Genomic DNA, 14,886 nt, shown 5'->3' with positions numbered 1-14,886 from the left:
ATATTTTCTTTGTATTGTTGTCCACTTATACGTCATAACCTCTAGTAGTCTCCTCATCCAGCGGTTCCAACACCAAAACTTAAAAAAATCATAACTTTTTGCATCGATTGTCCGATTTTCTTCAAACTTTCACTGATGTGTTCTACTAATTTTGCTGCTTTCACTCAATCCACATTTCTCTTTGGGTTTATCTTCCCTTTAATAAAAACAGTTTCGGTTCTGAAAAAAACGGGGAAAAGCAGGAAGTATTTCAACTCAGCTTCGAGCATTTCTGTCTCTAAAACAAACGAACAAACAAACAAACGAAACAACAAAGCTACTTTGGGAAATGTAACTGACATTTCATCTGTGTTAGTGAACTTTCGGGACACCCTAAAACTGACATTAACGTTCTATACGAGAGAACATACTGTCATATCAGCTCTGTTGTGTTTTGTCTCTCACTATACCAAACTGCCTATCTTTCTATTTACCAATATATTCATTTGCAAATGTATGTATATGCCATGTCAATTGAATTTACACATATTTTCGTGTGTGTGTGTGTGTTGGATAAAGGGATTCAGCAAGTGTTAAGTAAGAAGACAACGAATATACAATATTGTAACTAAATGCAAAACTTCAATTACCTCCCATCACAACATTCCCGTTCTTTTATAGTCAGGGTTGAAACTAATGTGTTATTAGACCCTACAAGCTTCAAATATATAAGTTTACTAACCAAACGACTTACGTTAACTTTCGCCATCCAAGCCGTGCATATCTTTAAAAATCCCTTCTCTTTAACTGATGCTACATGTGCCCATTGAGTTCCTCTTCCGTCCATTTACATTAATATGAAATTGAAGAATAGAATTTTAAAGGAGTGGTTTCAGCCATCTTTTCCCTTCAGAAATGAATCACTGAATAAACCACTTTGACAGAGTGAAGAAAACAAAACAAAAAATCCTCTCTGAATATTTGCTCTATTGTAACAAACTGAGAGGACTAAAAAAATACCTGTACGAGACAAAAACCAGCAGGAACGTAGCATTACGCACGATGAAAGACAGTATTTGCATAAAATCAGGACGCTAAAAAATGATAATAATGATAATGATCTCCCCATCCCCACCTCTCCCATCTCCATTCCCGATTGGCAAGTTGGGGAAGAATGGACTAAAAATAAGTGAACAAACAAATTACGAGATTTAAAAAAAAAATGAATGAAGCCATTAGCCCGGAGAGAGAACAGTGAGATGGCAAAATTAATTACCGTTTAGTCAGCGTACTCGATGTATACATTGTAAGCCATTTTTTTTTTCATTGATCTTATTTGTAGTTTGTGAATGAGGAAATAATGTCTCTGTCTGTATATTCAGTTGTCTGTGTGTGTCTGTGTTCAGCACACTAAATGATGTTAGCTTGTGAAATGTCAGCGACATAATTATATTCCATTTGTCCCAGAGCAAAATCAAAGTGTTCATGCGGAATTAGAAATAGGCCTACAGGAGTAATGTTTGTCACTACAGTGGTGCAGTGATTTGCACAATACACAATTATGAATTACAGAAATGCAACTATCTACTTTGGGAGTCACACAATTCAGTATTGAATAATAGACCCACAAAATGCCTTAAAACCCGGATGTAAACAAAGTGAAAAAAAAAAAGATAATTTGCAGTGTTCTTCATGTCTTTTCAAGTCTCTACGTTGTTGTTGTTGTCGTTGTTGTAGTTGTTGTTGTTGTTGTTGATGCCTGTCTCTGGAGGCTTTACATTGTAATAAATTTTGTGTTATTTAAATGACTGCTTTCTTTTTATTCTATCATTGATTTGTTATCTTGTTAGTTTGCTTTCACAAACAATTTTGTGATCTTCAACATTTTAATAGCGTCTACACCTTTCATCTGCCTTTGCCGGACGGGTCAAACATTATATTTCTACAACTGCGATGTGCGATTGACAAAAGGACACGAAACAGCAGTCATTCGAACTTCTCAAGGCCCAGGTATACTGCTCTTTATCTCTAGTTATCCGGACATAATAACGGATTTAAAGGAGTTTGACATGTTCGGTTTCCTCTCTTTAGGGTGGACACTTCCAGTAGATTACCTACGACCTCTAAAGAGGCTTACGGACCTGCAGACTCCAACTTGTGAGATCGACAGTAAGGCTAAGGCATCTGCGAGAAAGGCCACGGCTGTCTGTTTCGGTCTAGTGGTGTTATTCCCCACATGGATTCTTGGAGTACATTTTCAGATTTGAGTCACGTCCCTGTATTTTTTTTTATACCGTTACAATACATATTGGGTGGTGATTATTTGAACCCTTCAAAGACTTGTACAACTTAGACCTCACCGTAAGTGACAGAATAATCAGCAAGTTGAAGTAGCCGCTCTCACGGAAGAAGTAGAAGAAGAAGAAGAATGCAAGAGAGAAATAGGACGAACAGGGCAAACACTTATATACAACATAGAGTAATATATAGGTCAACATTTGAATTTTTATTTTATCATTAAAAAGATAAGTTACATGGACACTTGGCGGGGTAGGCCAGTAGGGAGTGTGAGTGTACGTTAGACGTGATTTTAATTTGATAGAATTTGACACTAGCCGAGCTGTTTTGGAAGGCTGTTCCACAATCACAGCAATGTGACTTTGGTATCTGTCTACCGGTCGACCTATCAATTGAAAACCCATTTCACTTCTCTCACAAAGACACGGTGAAATCCCGGTGAAGTGGTCAAGCACATATGCATTAATGAGAAGAATAAAGGCTGCTGATATATTCAATTATCTAGAAGTATTGATGACTGATTCACAACAACACGCACACAATTAAAACACGCAAATAAGACACATGCACACACCCACCTACAAACTTTTATTCTGGTCGGTAGTCCGTTTCTTTAGTATGAAAATATCATGTGTATCCTCATATTCATTATTACAATTATTCTTTAAATCGTCCTATAGAAGTGATATATAATAGCGACATAATGTGTATTCCTGCCACGCGTCAGCTACACACTACCCTGCGAGTGACCACGGAGCGTTGCCAGGAACACACCCCTTGCAAGACCGAGGCATCGTCCTGCGGTTTGACCTTCCACCAGCCCACGAGTGGTCTACCGATATACCAGTGCCCATGTACACCGCACCGTGCACAAACTTGTGGGCAGATGTAAACAAAACACACAGGTACAGGCAAGCACTAAATGTTAATTAGTATAGCACTGTGCCAAACAAACAAATAGAGTATGACATTCAAAACATACCTGATGAAGCAAAGAAATGATTGAGACGAATATTATGAATCGATCCATGACTTTCCACTGAAGGCTGAAACTTTTTGGCTTGATATCTTGCCTGCTTGTGCGATGTGAGATACTCTCCCTCCTGCGCGCACTGCTCCGCGCAACTGAAAACTCTTCGGTCTTAGTGAGCCCTACGACGTCAGGATACACGACGACAGAATTGGACGCCTCACATAAAAGTCCGTGGGAGTTGTGGGGTGCGATGAATGCAGGATTGGTCGGTCCAGTGCGTCCACAATAATGCCAGTCTTTCGTCACGAATAACAAAGAAAGTCTTCACAAAAGAGTTACGAAGCAGTCTCCATGAAAGGTGAGGGTCTCGTAACAGGCAGGGACTGGGTGTAACTTAAAATAGACACAAAGTCGAGGCGGCAATTAGACAATTAATTTATCCGTGTGTATAATAATAAAATTGTTCTTTAAAAGCACTAAAGGAAAATTGAGATGCTGTCTCATGTCATCATATTTTCCGGGTTTTGGTCACACGTCGATTGGTTTATTCTAATACTATGTTTATATCAGGACAGATCGCACCATCCACGTATCTGATAAACTATTATATTTTTGGGTAGGTTTAGAGCTCAGGGCAGGGTTTAGACTATTTGATGATTTTGACCACTTTGATCATTTTGGTAAGTTTAATTATCTTTTTACTGTTTAAAGCCTTGCACTGCAAGAAAAATATCCCCGACGCTGATTATCAAGAAGTCACATATGACAAGCATTAAAAGAAAGCAATTCAATTTTTGTTTCTTCTAACACATCCAAGAACTGAGATAATTATGATTTATGAGAATTGAAAGCGTTTACCAATTCGGTAACAATGTCATCATCATTACCATCATTGTTATCTCCATTGTTGTTGTTGTTGTTATTATCATTAGTAGAAATCTCAGCATAGTAGTTGTGTCTCAAGTGTCAGCAATCTTTTAATACCAATCTTTTAAGATCATTGTTGTCATTACTATTAGTTATCGTTATCACTATCATCATATTCATAAGGAAGTTCTCTTAACTTCTTTAACTCGATGTACATGATACGTACATCAATACAAACACACACACACCACACACACACACACACACACACACTCACATATATATATATATATATATATATATATATATATATATGTGTGTGTGTGTATATATATATATATATATATATATATATATATATATATATATATATATAATTTTTCTTTCTCTGGTGGTCCTTTCGAATATAAAATATTGGTGGTCCGAAACAGACCTGTAGTGGTCTTAAATAAAAAAATTTAAAAAGGAAATAGAAAAAGTTGATTTTGAATTCTAGCTGCCCGATCGAGCCACCATAAGGTAGGGAAATTTGGTGGCCCGACATCCTGCCAACTCATGACAGCAGTTCTACCAAGGAGGTAGATCGTACTTCCATGGTTCTACCCTCATGACTGGACCTAATCATCGCCCGACCGACGGTGAGGGGATACCGCTGAGGGTCGCAGGAAGACAATGGCGTTCTACGTAAGTTGACCCCACCCTCTATATCCCCTCTTGTTATTGGGCAATCGCCGATGACATCATGTATTGATTTCGAATTGGGGATTTCTATGAATGGTGGAGTAAAACGTGATTCTAAGATTGGTAACACCAAGGAAGCCTTCTTTTCACCTCCCTGGTAACGTGGTCGAGTCACTTCATAATTTCGTAGTAAATTACTTTTGCCAAGCGTTTGATCAGCATGCTCTCATTAAATCGACACTATGGTTGTAATGGTTTACCGCATGGGATTTAACACATTTTGGGCAAACACGAAACAGGAATTGGTTCAAGTAATTCCTTAAATATATATATATATATATATATATATATATATATATAACGTAATCAACTATGGTAGCTCGTTAAACGAGACTTGAATATTGACTTTCGATAGTAGCATGCCACTGCTCACTTTAACTTGCTCCTGATTATTTCCGGTAGCTTCTTCGGTGATATCATCCACCGAGACAACTCTGCATTATAAAGGTTACAGACGTTTGTGCACCACTGGTTAAACGTTATGCAATCGGGTTCTTCGGCTTTTATAATCAACTCTGTGAAAATAATTCTGAAATAATGTTTGTTTATTTTTATTTTGATCAAGGCTTGATTCAAGGCTCACCTTGAATTTCACCTCTGTAGGATTAGGATTTTTTTTTGTCATCAAAACGTCAGTCACTCGTGACAAACTTTTGTGTGCGTGTTTGTTTGTTTGTGTGTGTGTGTGTGTGTGTGTGTGTGTGTGTGTGTGTGTGTGTATACTTCGTGAGTCTAGAATTGACATATGATATGAAATGACGGTGGTCTTGGGTGCTTCTGTGCGTCCTGATTGTTTGCTAGTATTTCAGTGTCCCTAGCTGTAACGAAACGTCCTTGTCACTCATTGACCACTATGTTTATTAACTTGTTGCCTTCGACAAATTGACATACTATCTCCTTGGAGGTCACATGCTTACGGGACACACCAGTTTCCATAGGTTTATCTTCCACAGCAATTCATCAGTCATCTTGCTTACAAGATTTTTAACTATATAACATCTAAAAACCTTTTATTCAATTTGAAAGAATATTATCTTTACCACGAACGTCTGACACATGTCAAGTGGCAGCCAAAATGTTTTCGCCGTGCAGAAACTTCCCACATACACATGTATGAGAGGACTTTTTTGAAGGGGGAGGGTGGGGGAGGGGGTCGCTTTTTTCTGACAATGCATTGCAGCGAAATTGGGTACTGTGAACTTCCTCAATCACTGACTTCTATAGCCCAGAAATTCCAAATCGAAGAATTCCGAACGACACCTATAATGGCAGAGAGTTGGGGTATTTTCATGTCATTATCATTTTGGCGCTATGTACGAACTTCATGAAAGTACATGTAGAATACGTGCAAGTACCAAGTATAATAGGTTTCCCTCCCATTTTCTTTAAAAAAAAAATGTATTGTCAGTTTCTTCTCTGACACTCTGGAATGTGCAAATTCCCATTTGAATTTTCGGCTTTCGTCAGTTTGAAACAAAATCTTGTGCTCTGCAATTCAATTTTGCCAGTCATAGTAGCAGAGTATGTACCGACGAGACTGCAAAATCAATGTCTTCTATACTGACAATCATTTACATCAGCTTCACTCAAATCGTCTCCCAGATATAGATTATGGTATCATTATGATACTGTAAATATTACTGGACTCGAACCGTTTAGTCATTACTTTTACGTCGCTTTAATCATACATGAAACAAAAATCATTTCACAGCACTCGCTCACTTAAACCTGTCCACTCGATAGACACACAAATACAATGTATTATACTCACACAACATGAACAGTGTTATGGCAGCTAGAATAAGGCAATTGAAGAAATGCTTTAGGAGAAAATATGCCGTTGAAGCATTATTCTCAAATTTAAAAAAAAAGACATCGACGGACTTTCCAACACTCTTTATGGATTTAAAAGTTTGCATTTATTGATAAAAAAAAAAATTCGTTAAATCAACGAGGATATGACATTTGAATCTCTATCGTAGAGGTATTTTATATCTTTTCTCTTTGAAGACATTTCATTTTTTTTTTGTCGTGGAGCAAACCAACCCAAAAAAAAAAACATAAACAAATGAAATAACAGAAAAAATCCTTTAAAGACTTTGCCTTTTATCACTACTTAAAACTAGATGATCTTTATCTTTTTTGTAGGGACGGCATGATATGCCAACTGTTTGAATCAGTTGATCTGAAGAAATGGTTTATATCTTTCAATCCTTTTATCCACTTATCAAAACTGCATTCTTGTGCTTGATTGTCAATGAATCCTGGGAAAGGAACGTATCACATTATGATTTATGTTGATATAGCCTATCAATCTCGGTCCGAGGGCAATATACGGCATATATGATTATGTTTTATTGCTGTGCCTGTTCAACACAATCAGCATTGTACTGAAATCACTTTGTGTCATTATGATAACTGAGTAAACACTAGGCCTACACACTAGAAAATCGTTAGTGGTCAAAATGGCAAAACTTACTCCTGGCACTATACCTCCTACTATAGGCCCCTTCCATGGTCATGGCTGAAGCCTGCCGAACAATCACCATTGTTGTTCTGTATTATGGTAGCGGGGATGCGTCATGCATGCAGGTTGGTTACAACGGTGTAGGAGATATATTTGCTTTTTTTTTTTTTGGCATGCTATTATCCAACTATTTCACTGTTGTCAGAGACCCTTAATATTCTGTGCAATGTGACAGGGAGAAATACAATAGTTCACCGTCACTTAAGAAACATCGATAATAGTTTATGAAAAATAAGTTTAGCAAAACAAGCTCCTGAAAACTGCTTATCCAATAGTGGCGAGCCAATGGAGTAAAATGGAGTCAAAAGGGGCCTGAGCTTTCGATCCTACAGCAGAATCTTCGTCAGAGGCAATTTGCAAGTTTGAGAAGAGTCAGTAGGCCTACTGACAAAGTGCAAATTATCTGAGTTTCTTTTGTTGCCGCTTTGTCTTCACATTCTGCAATATTTAGTCCGACAAAAATGACAGAATCGAAGAAACAATTCGTTTCATAAGATGCAACTTTTCTAAGTAAATTTCAAAAGAAGTAGGAATAAACAAGTCCCTAAAATATAGGGTATAAGCTGAACGATATCAATGTATATATGCCGTTTTAAGCAAGTTGTTAGTTTACGCGTGCAAAAATCTAATAATTGAAGGCTTTGCTCCGGTAAAAATGGCGTGTGCTGGTTTTTGGGGGGTTTTGGGGGTTTGTTTTTTTTTCACCTTCTACAGATTTCATTTCATCCATTTCTACATTAAAAACAAGAGTTACAGTTTCAAGTCGAAGTATAATCCTATTTATCGTGGGGTTAATAAAAACCTCTTACAGGCTCGATGGGAAAAGGCCCCAAAGTAAGTTTTAAACTTTCACGAGTTAAAATAAGGGTTCTTGTGGAATACAAAATAATGGTACACGAACAAAGTTAAGTGGAGAAGGAAAAGAGTGAAGTACTGGCAGAATATACAAAACTAAGTTGTTATTCATATGAAGTGCGTCTGAAGTTATTTCTAAACTGCTTTTGAGAAGTTTGTATACTTTGGTTTTGATGGCACCTCCATTCCTTTCTGTGGAACTGTCTAACTCGCTCTTATAACAGCACTGGTGCAATCACAACTGAACAGGATTTCACTCCGTTTTAAACATCGACCCACTCAACTCTTCCTATACATACCTGACCAGCAAAAGCACTCAGGTATTACAAAGTAAACAAAACACATAGTCAAGTGACAGAGAAGTAGTTTGGCATGATTTTTTTCCCTTTGCTTTATTTACACTATCATACAGATTGTCGATCATATAGTGTGGTCTCGTGACAGAGTGCCATGCACAATCTTACATATACACAGCCTATTTACAATAATATTGTAGTATGAGGACATGGAAAAGATACATAACGTATATAACAATCATAGAACATAAATTGCAATTATATACAACGCGGTATGATCTATGACACTAATCTTCCCAATTAAGCTGCTTTAAAGCAAACGAACCCTTATACTTTAACCCTAAAAGGGCCGGGGGCGGAATCCGCCCCCCCCCCCCCCCCTCGACGTTTTGCGCTATTATTCTGTAACGCGAGAAGGCCTCGTCGCGAGGCTTTTTGACTTTCTTCGTTCAAGTCTAGCGCAACTTTTGGGACCAAATTTGCAACGTCCGCGCATACTAATTTTGCGAAGCCACTCCCATTTTTGTAACGGAATGTCGCCCCAAAAGGGGCAAAATTTTGTGATTTTGTGTACATTTCCTATGGAGAACAGTGCTCTGTCATGAAAGTCATAAAAACCCGATTATTTTTACAATTAATCACTTTCATTGATTAATTTTGTACTAATTATGGTAGAAGAGTGGTCAGTGACAATTTCCAATGAAAAAACAAAGAAAAAACAAAAGTTGAAAAACAAGGAAATACATAAGAAATTCTGAAAACAATAAAATACATAAGAATTGAAATGAGTTTTGGAACTTTTTGTGATGTACAATTGTTGAATATGCTAAAACAGATTTACAGATCAAAAATTAGACTCTCAATGCTTTTAATTAGGCTAAAATATCACCTTGAGCTTAATTTGCATAATTAATTAATTAAAATTAGAAATTGATTGTTTCAAAAAATCTTATGACACAGTCTTGTAGATTATGACGCGGGTCTCACGCATGCAAAATTTCATCGCGATCGCACCTCCGGTGGCCGAGATCTCGGGGGGGGGGGGGCGGAATCCATCCCCCCCCCCCGGTCTGAGCATAGCCAAAAATGCCCGGCCCCTTTAGGGTTAAGTAACTGACAAAGCAAATGATAACATCGTCAGATCATGGGTAATTTTGTCTCACAAGAGTAGGTTAAACCCATGCAAACAACAACAACAAAAAGAAATAGAAGAAAATTTTTAACAAGGTATGATGACACCATCATGTTACTGCCATAATGAAGTAAAATTCATTAAAAAAAAAAACATGACATATTGTCTATTCATTACTAGCATTTAGTCTTGTATACATTAACTGTGCATGCATGTGTGCGTATGTGTGTCTGTATGTTTGTGCGTAATGGGTGTGTTTGAATGTGATATTGAGATTTAAAGGGATGGTATACTTTTGGTTGAGATGGGCCTGAGGTTTGCAACTTTTTTGTGAGATAATGAGAAACCTCTTATGAAACATGAAAGAGCATGTAATTCCAGGAGTGGCTGAGGCTGAGATATCCAAAACAAGGGATCCTTATCCTTTGTTTTCCTTATTATATATATATATATCTGCCATTTCAAAACCGATTTTCATCAAATAAAATTTGAATCCCTTTCAGAATTGGATGCTCTGTAACATTTCATAGGTGGTTTCTTAGTATCTCGCAAAATGTTAAAAGCTTAATCCCTGGCTCAACCAATACAATACCATCCCTTTAAGAAATTACGTGGGCGGTGGCATGTTACAACATAAAGACAAATGTCATGGTGGTGGCGACAAGGAAATGAAATATAAAGGGTTGAATAAGCTATAAAAATACCGATTGAATGTCTTTCACAATCTATGTCTAAAAGAAGATAACCTACTTTCAGTACCTGATCTTGCTAATGGTTTGCTTAATTTCTGTCTATCATGAAAATACCATTGAATGACTTTTGTCTTCGAAAATGGCAAGGAAGGCACTTATTATGGGAATATTGTTTCCTCCATTGGTAGACCGGTAGGGATAAAACGTCGGAATTTGACATTTCATACATACAAACAAGCATACACACATATTATTATGTATGTAGGGCCTATGTATGTATGTAAATGTATGTATGTATGTATCTGTAGCAAAGAAAGCTGCTAAACACTGCTTATCCAATAAAGGCGAGCCAATGGAGTAAAATGGAGTCAAAAGGGGCCCGAGCTTTCGATCCTAGCAGAATCTTCGTCAGAGGCAAAAATGATGTATGTGTGTATCTATGTATGTATGTATGTATGTATGTATCTATCTATCTATCTATCTATCTATCTATCTATCTATCTATCTGTCTGTCTGTCTATCTATGAATGCATGTATTGACGCTTGGATGTACGTTTACGTCTTAAAGACACAAGAAGATAACAAGCTGTGCACCGCATTCTCCACTGATCGCCACGACAGCAGGTTATCCTATACCTTGCTGGCTCAATGTTATGTTTTGGTTTGTTTCTAGTTTTTACACATTTGTGATGTTCTGGTTATGGTATAGCAGTAAGGACACCGAATATCTGGGAGACTTTGGAATAATTTCATGTGGCGGAGAAAGTACATTAAACCAAGACACAATGTACTCGGCGTGATTGTTTGAGGACAGGTAAAGAAATGAAAGGGGTATAATGTTAATATAAACATTATAAGCTGTCAAACATTTTACTCATTATGCTGGGTTACTATTTCATCTTTTCTAATTCAAGCTCTGTCTTGAAAAAAAAAAAATCACAAGTTCCTGCTGCGTCACGTTTTTATATTTTCGCATGACCACGCGTTTTATTGCCCTTTTAGCCCACACAGAACGGCACAATAAGGCACTATCCCTCCGTGGAACAAACATGAGCACCGAAACTGGAATGATCCTGTCTGCCGCAGAGTTATTGAAAGCGGACAGTTTTCTTGAGTCTGTTTAAAGGTTTCAACCGGACAACACCAAGACAATGTAATCAAAATAAAACGGAAATTTAAAATACCAGTGGTACAGAGACGTACATGTATAATACACAAATACTACCATTTCGAACGACAAAAAACACGCGTATTTCCATCTTCTTCTTTTCTCTCTCTCTCTCCCTCTCTCTCTCTCCCAACTAGTATTTGGTGTCTTGCTGTCAATGTGCTGTCTATAATGTTACCACAATTTTCTTTATACATACATGTACACACACATATACACTTACGTACGTGTAAAAAGACAAATAAGAGAGAGAACTAGGGCAATTCACGTTTTGACAAAGCGAAGAAGCGTTGATGTCGGATAGTTTTGGATCAATCTGACAGCACGTTATCTCTATAGTGAGTCGTCCCGGCTACACCTATTTCACACAGAAGCTGACATTGACACCAAGAATGTAGGGCAAACGAACAGAAAATATTTGCATATCTAAGCAGTATCACTAAAGATGCATTATATTCATTATATCTATACACAACACAGTTCAAGGTCTTGCATTCGCCCCGGAATGTGTGACAGTTTTACAAACGTCATTGTTCAGACTCGGTCTCAGGCGGTCCCCTGAAAGAATACATGTTCGTATTGCTCAAATTTGTCTCCCATGGCGTGGTTTCGCTGGGCGTGCTAGCGTCCTCTAGCCGGAGTTGAGCGCCAGTTGGTGTGGTCGCAAAGGCGGGGTTGAGGAATCGAGTACCTTCTTTCTCGAGTTCGTCGTGATCAAAAGCCTCCCTCCGTTTTCTCCTGCACCGTCAAGTTAGAAAAACAAATGCAACTCTGTACAACACTGACAAAGTTATTCTTAACCCTGCGAACATAAATATATTAGAGTGGATATGTATAGCAAAGGGCGAAACAATCTTTCCGTCTTTATTGCCCAAGATATATACAACTCTATATCTGCCTTCTATGAAAACTTGTAAGTGTTACCGAGAAGAGGAGATTCAACTTTGACCACAAGTCGTTACAACATAAATTACAGCTTAATTGTGAAATACCAGAAAAGTGAGGTAAGGGCCAGAGGTTATCACGCAAAGACATGAATAGAGAGTAACAGAAAATAAAATGTATGAGTAAGCTATAGCACGGTAAACAATGTGAGAGGGAAGCAATGACTTTAAAATTCATTGCAGTCAAAATTTACGGTTTTACGCTGACCCCTGACCCCCTTTCTTACACATATGTGGCTTTGCATCCTTTATTTCATGACAATTCTTAAATTCAATTCAATTCAGTTCAATTCAATTCAATTCAATTCAATTCAATTCAATGCAATTCAATTCAATTCAATTCAATTTGATTCAATTCAACATTCAATTCAATTCAATTCACATCAGTTTAACTCAATCCAATTGAATTCACATCAATTCTACTCAAACATTATTTCAATTTTGGAACAGAAAATATACAACGGAGCAATTCTTACCAGGCGGCAACAATATTATTATTTGTCTCTTTTGTAAAGGTATCACGATCGTTACGACAGTATACGAGTAAGCAACTCTCATTGCAACTTTTGCATGAAAATTCTGCAGAGAACGTTTAATGAAGATCACAGGAGCAGGGAATACTCATAATGATATTCAAGGTGTCAAAACCTTCTGAAAAATGTTTGGAATCTGTGTCTAGCTTTTTGTTTTGCCGTACTTTTAATGCACTAATAATATGTCAAGGCAGAAACATAAAACAATGTTACACTAACCAGTGAGGACATGGTTTCATGAGGTAATCATGAATGTTTTTATTTTGATAATATGCTACATGGGGCTATGAAACCACAAGATGTATCAAGCAAACTCCGCTTTCTCGTAGTCTTACCTCTTCACATAAACATACAGTAATATGACCACGATGATGAGGATGATCAATGCGATGACCACGAAGACGAACCAGTTGTGGGTCATCCATTCCTGTCAAGGAGTGTTAATACACAGTTAGAATAATATACCTTCAAATACAAATTTAGAAGGATTGCAGACAGATTTTTTTTTCCTGACTCTGAAATACAAAGCATATCCACACAGAATTTCTAGGGGGAGAGGGTATTTCAACCATCAAAGATCTTGCTGCCGGCAACGATCAACAATGCTTTTGTTTGCACGGAGATAATGATAAACATTTCGATCAGCAAGAAGTTGGATCAAATTCTTGAGACTCATATTTTGTGAATGTTATCAGAAAAGGATAATGTTTTACTTTCACAAATCACTAATACAGCCGCTACTATATAGTCTGTTCAGGTTTGCACGCAATTAGACGCGTTACCTTGAAAGCCAGCCATACTTGAACGTACTTACAATACGTGAATCCATTTAAACCATGCTAATAACATACATGTAATACAGTGCGACGCCATAGTGAACATACACCTGTTACATCCATAAACCTATCCATACGTGTTGTCATTGCAAAAACATGGGGTTTTTCCTCAGCACCATACAAGTAGTTATCTACTCCCTCCCTTTTTGCTTGTTTTTTACTACTTTGTTAACCGACCACCATGTACCCGGTATTGCATTGTGGACAAGACGAACCGTTGCTGTCTGTTGTGTTTGAGGGATTTTCACAAAGTGCGCTTTCAGTAAAAGTTGTTACTGTTGCTTGATTGCTTGTTTGTTTGTTTGTTTGTTTGTTTGTTTTCTAATTGCAGAGGCTGATAACTCTGATCTCCTCAGGACAGCTGCCAACCGAACGGCCTGGAGAATAACTGCTGCATCTTCCTCATGTCCCACAACGACCATAATGGTTGTGGGACTGAGTGAGTGAGACTGATAACTCTGATGACAAGGATACGGCAATTAGTAAAAAGTTATCACCTGATATTACATGGTGTCGAAAAGGTTAGCGACATTCTAGCTCGATACTGTGTTAGTAAAAGAACATACAGGCAATCAAAAACAGAAAGGAGTTTATAGTGATGTCACTATGAACTTTGAAATATCATATTAATTCATCAACCTTCGTGACGCCAGGTCATTTGTAGAAACATTTCATCTGGGTATTATGTTCACTTACCCTCTTATAACTTGATTTGACGCCAACTGGTGTTGCCTCAGCGAAAAGTCTGTAAGGACGGATTATGTCATTTATTTCCTTGCTCGTTCGTGAATGGATGGCAGTCTCCAATTTTGATGACGTAATCACGGCACCATCGGCTCGCACGTAAAACTCGATCACAGTGTAGAGTTGGCTGTTGAACATAAAGCGAGACAACGTAAACACTAATAAGATATTTGGGTCATCCTACGAGACCGACACCCACGAGTCATGCAGCCCACGAGTTTGACATCGAAAAAGGTTCATGAGTGAGTCCAACACTAGGCAAAAAAGGTCCATGAGTCCGATAATAGGCAAACGAGGCCAA

At 37.7% G+C, this 14,886-nt stretch overlaps 1 protein-coding gene across 1 annotated transcript in view; it reads right to left on the bottom strand.

Moving 5' to 3' along the window:
- Positions 1-10,820: 10,820 nt before the first annotated feature.
- Positions 10,821-14,886, bottom strand: part of LOC140237424 (uncharacterized) — a 35,356-nt gene continuing 31,290 nt past the window's right edge. The window contains exons 10-12 of the mRNA XM_072317346.1: positions 14,538-14,712; positions 13,341-13,432; positions 10,821-12,266 (exon numbers count right to left, since the gene is read on the bottom strand). Coding sequence (XP_072173447.1) covers positions 12,056-12,266; positions 13,341-13,432; positions 14,538-14,712 — 478 coding nt within the window. The 3' untranslated portion in view covers positions 10,821-12,055. The remainder of the gene's footprint in view (positions 12,267-13,340; positions 13,433-14,537; positions 14,713-14,886) is intronic.

The sequence above is a fragment of the Diadema setosum genome, chromosome 14, assembly GCF_964275005.1.
Source record: "Diadema setosum chromosome 14, eeDiaSeto1, whole genome shotgun sequence".
In the NCBI taxonomy this organism is placed as follows: Eukaryota; Metazoa; Echinodermata; class Echinoidea; order Diadematoida; family Diadematidae; genus Diadema; species Diadema setosum.
The sequence above is the reverse complement of the archived record's forward strand: the minus strand, read 5'-3'. Positions and strand labels throughout refer to the sequence as shown.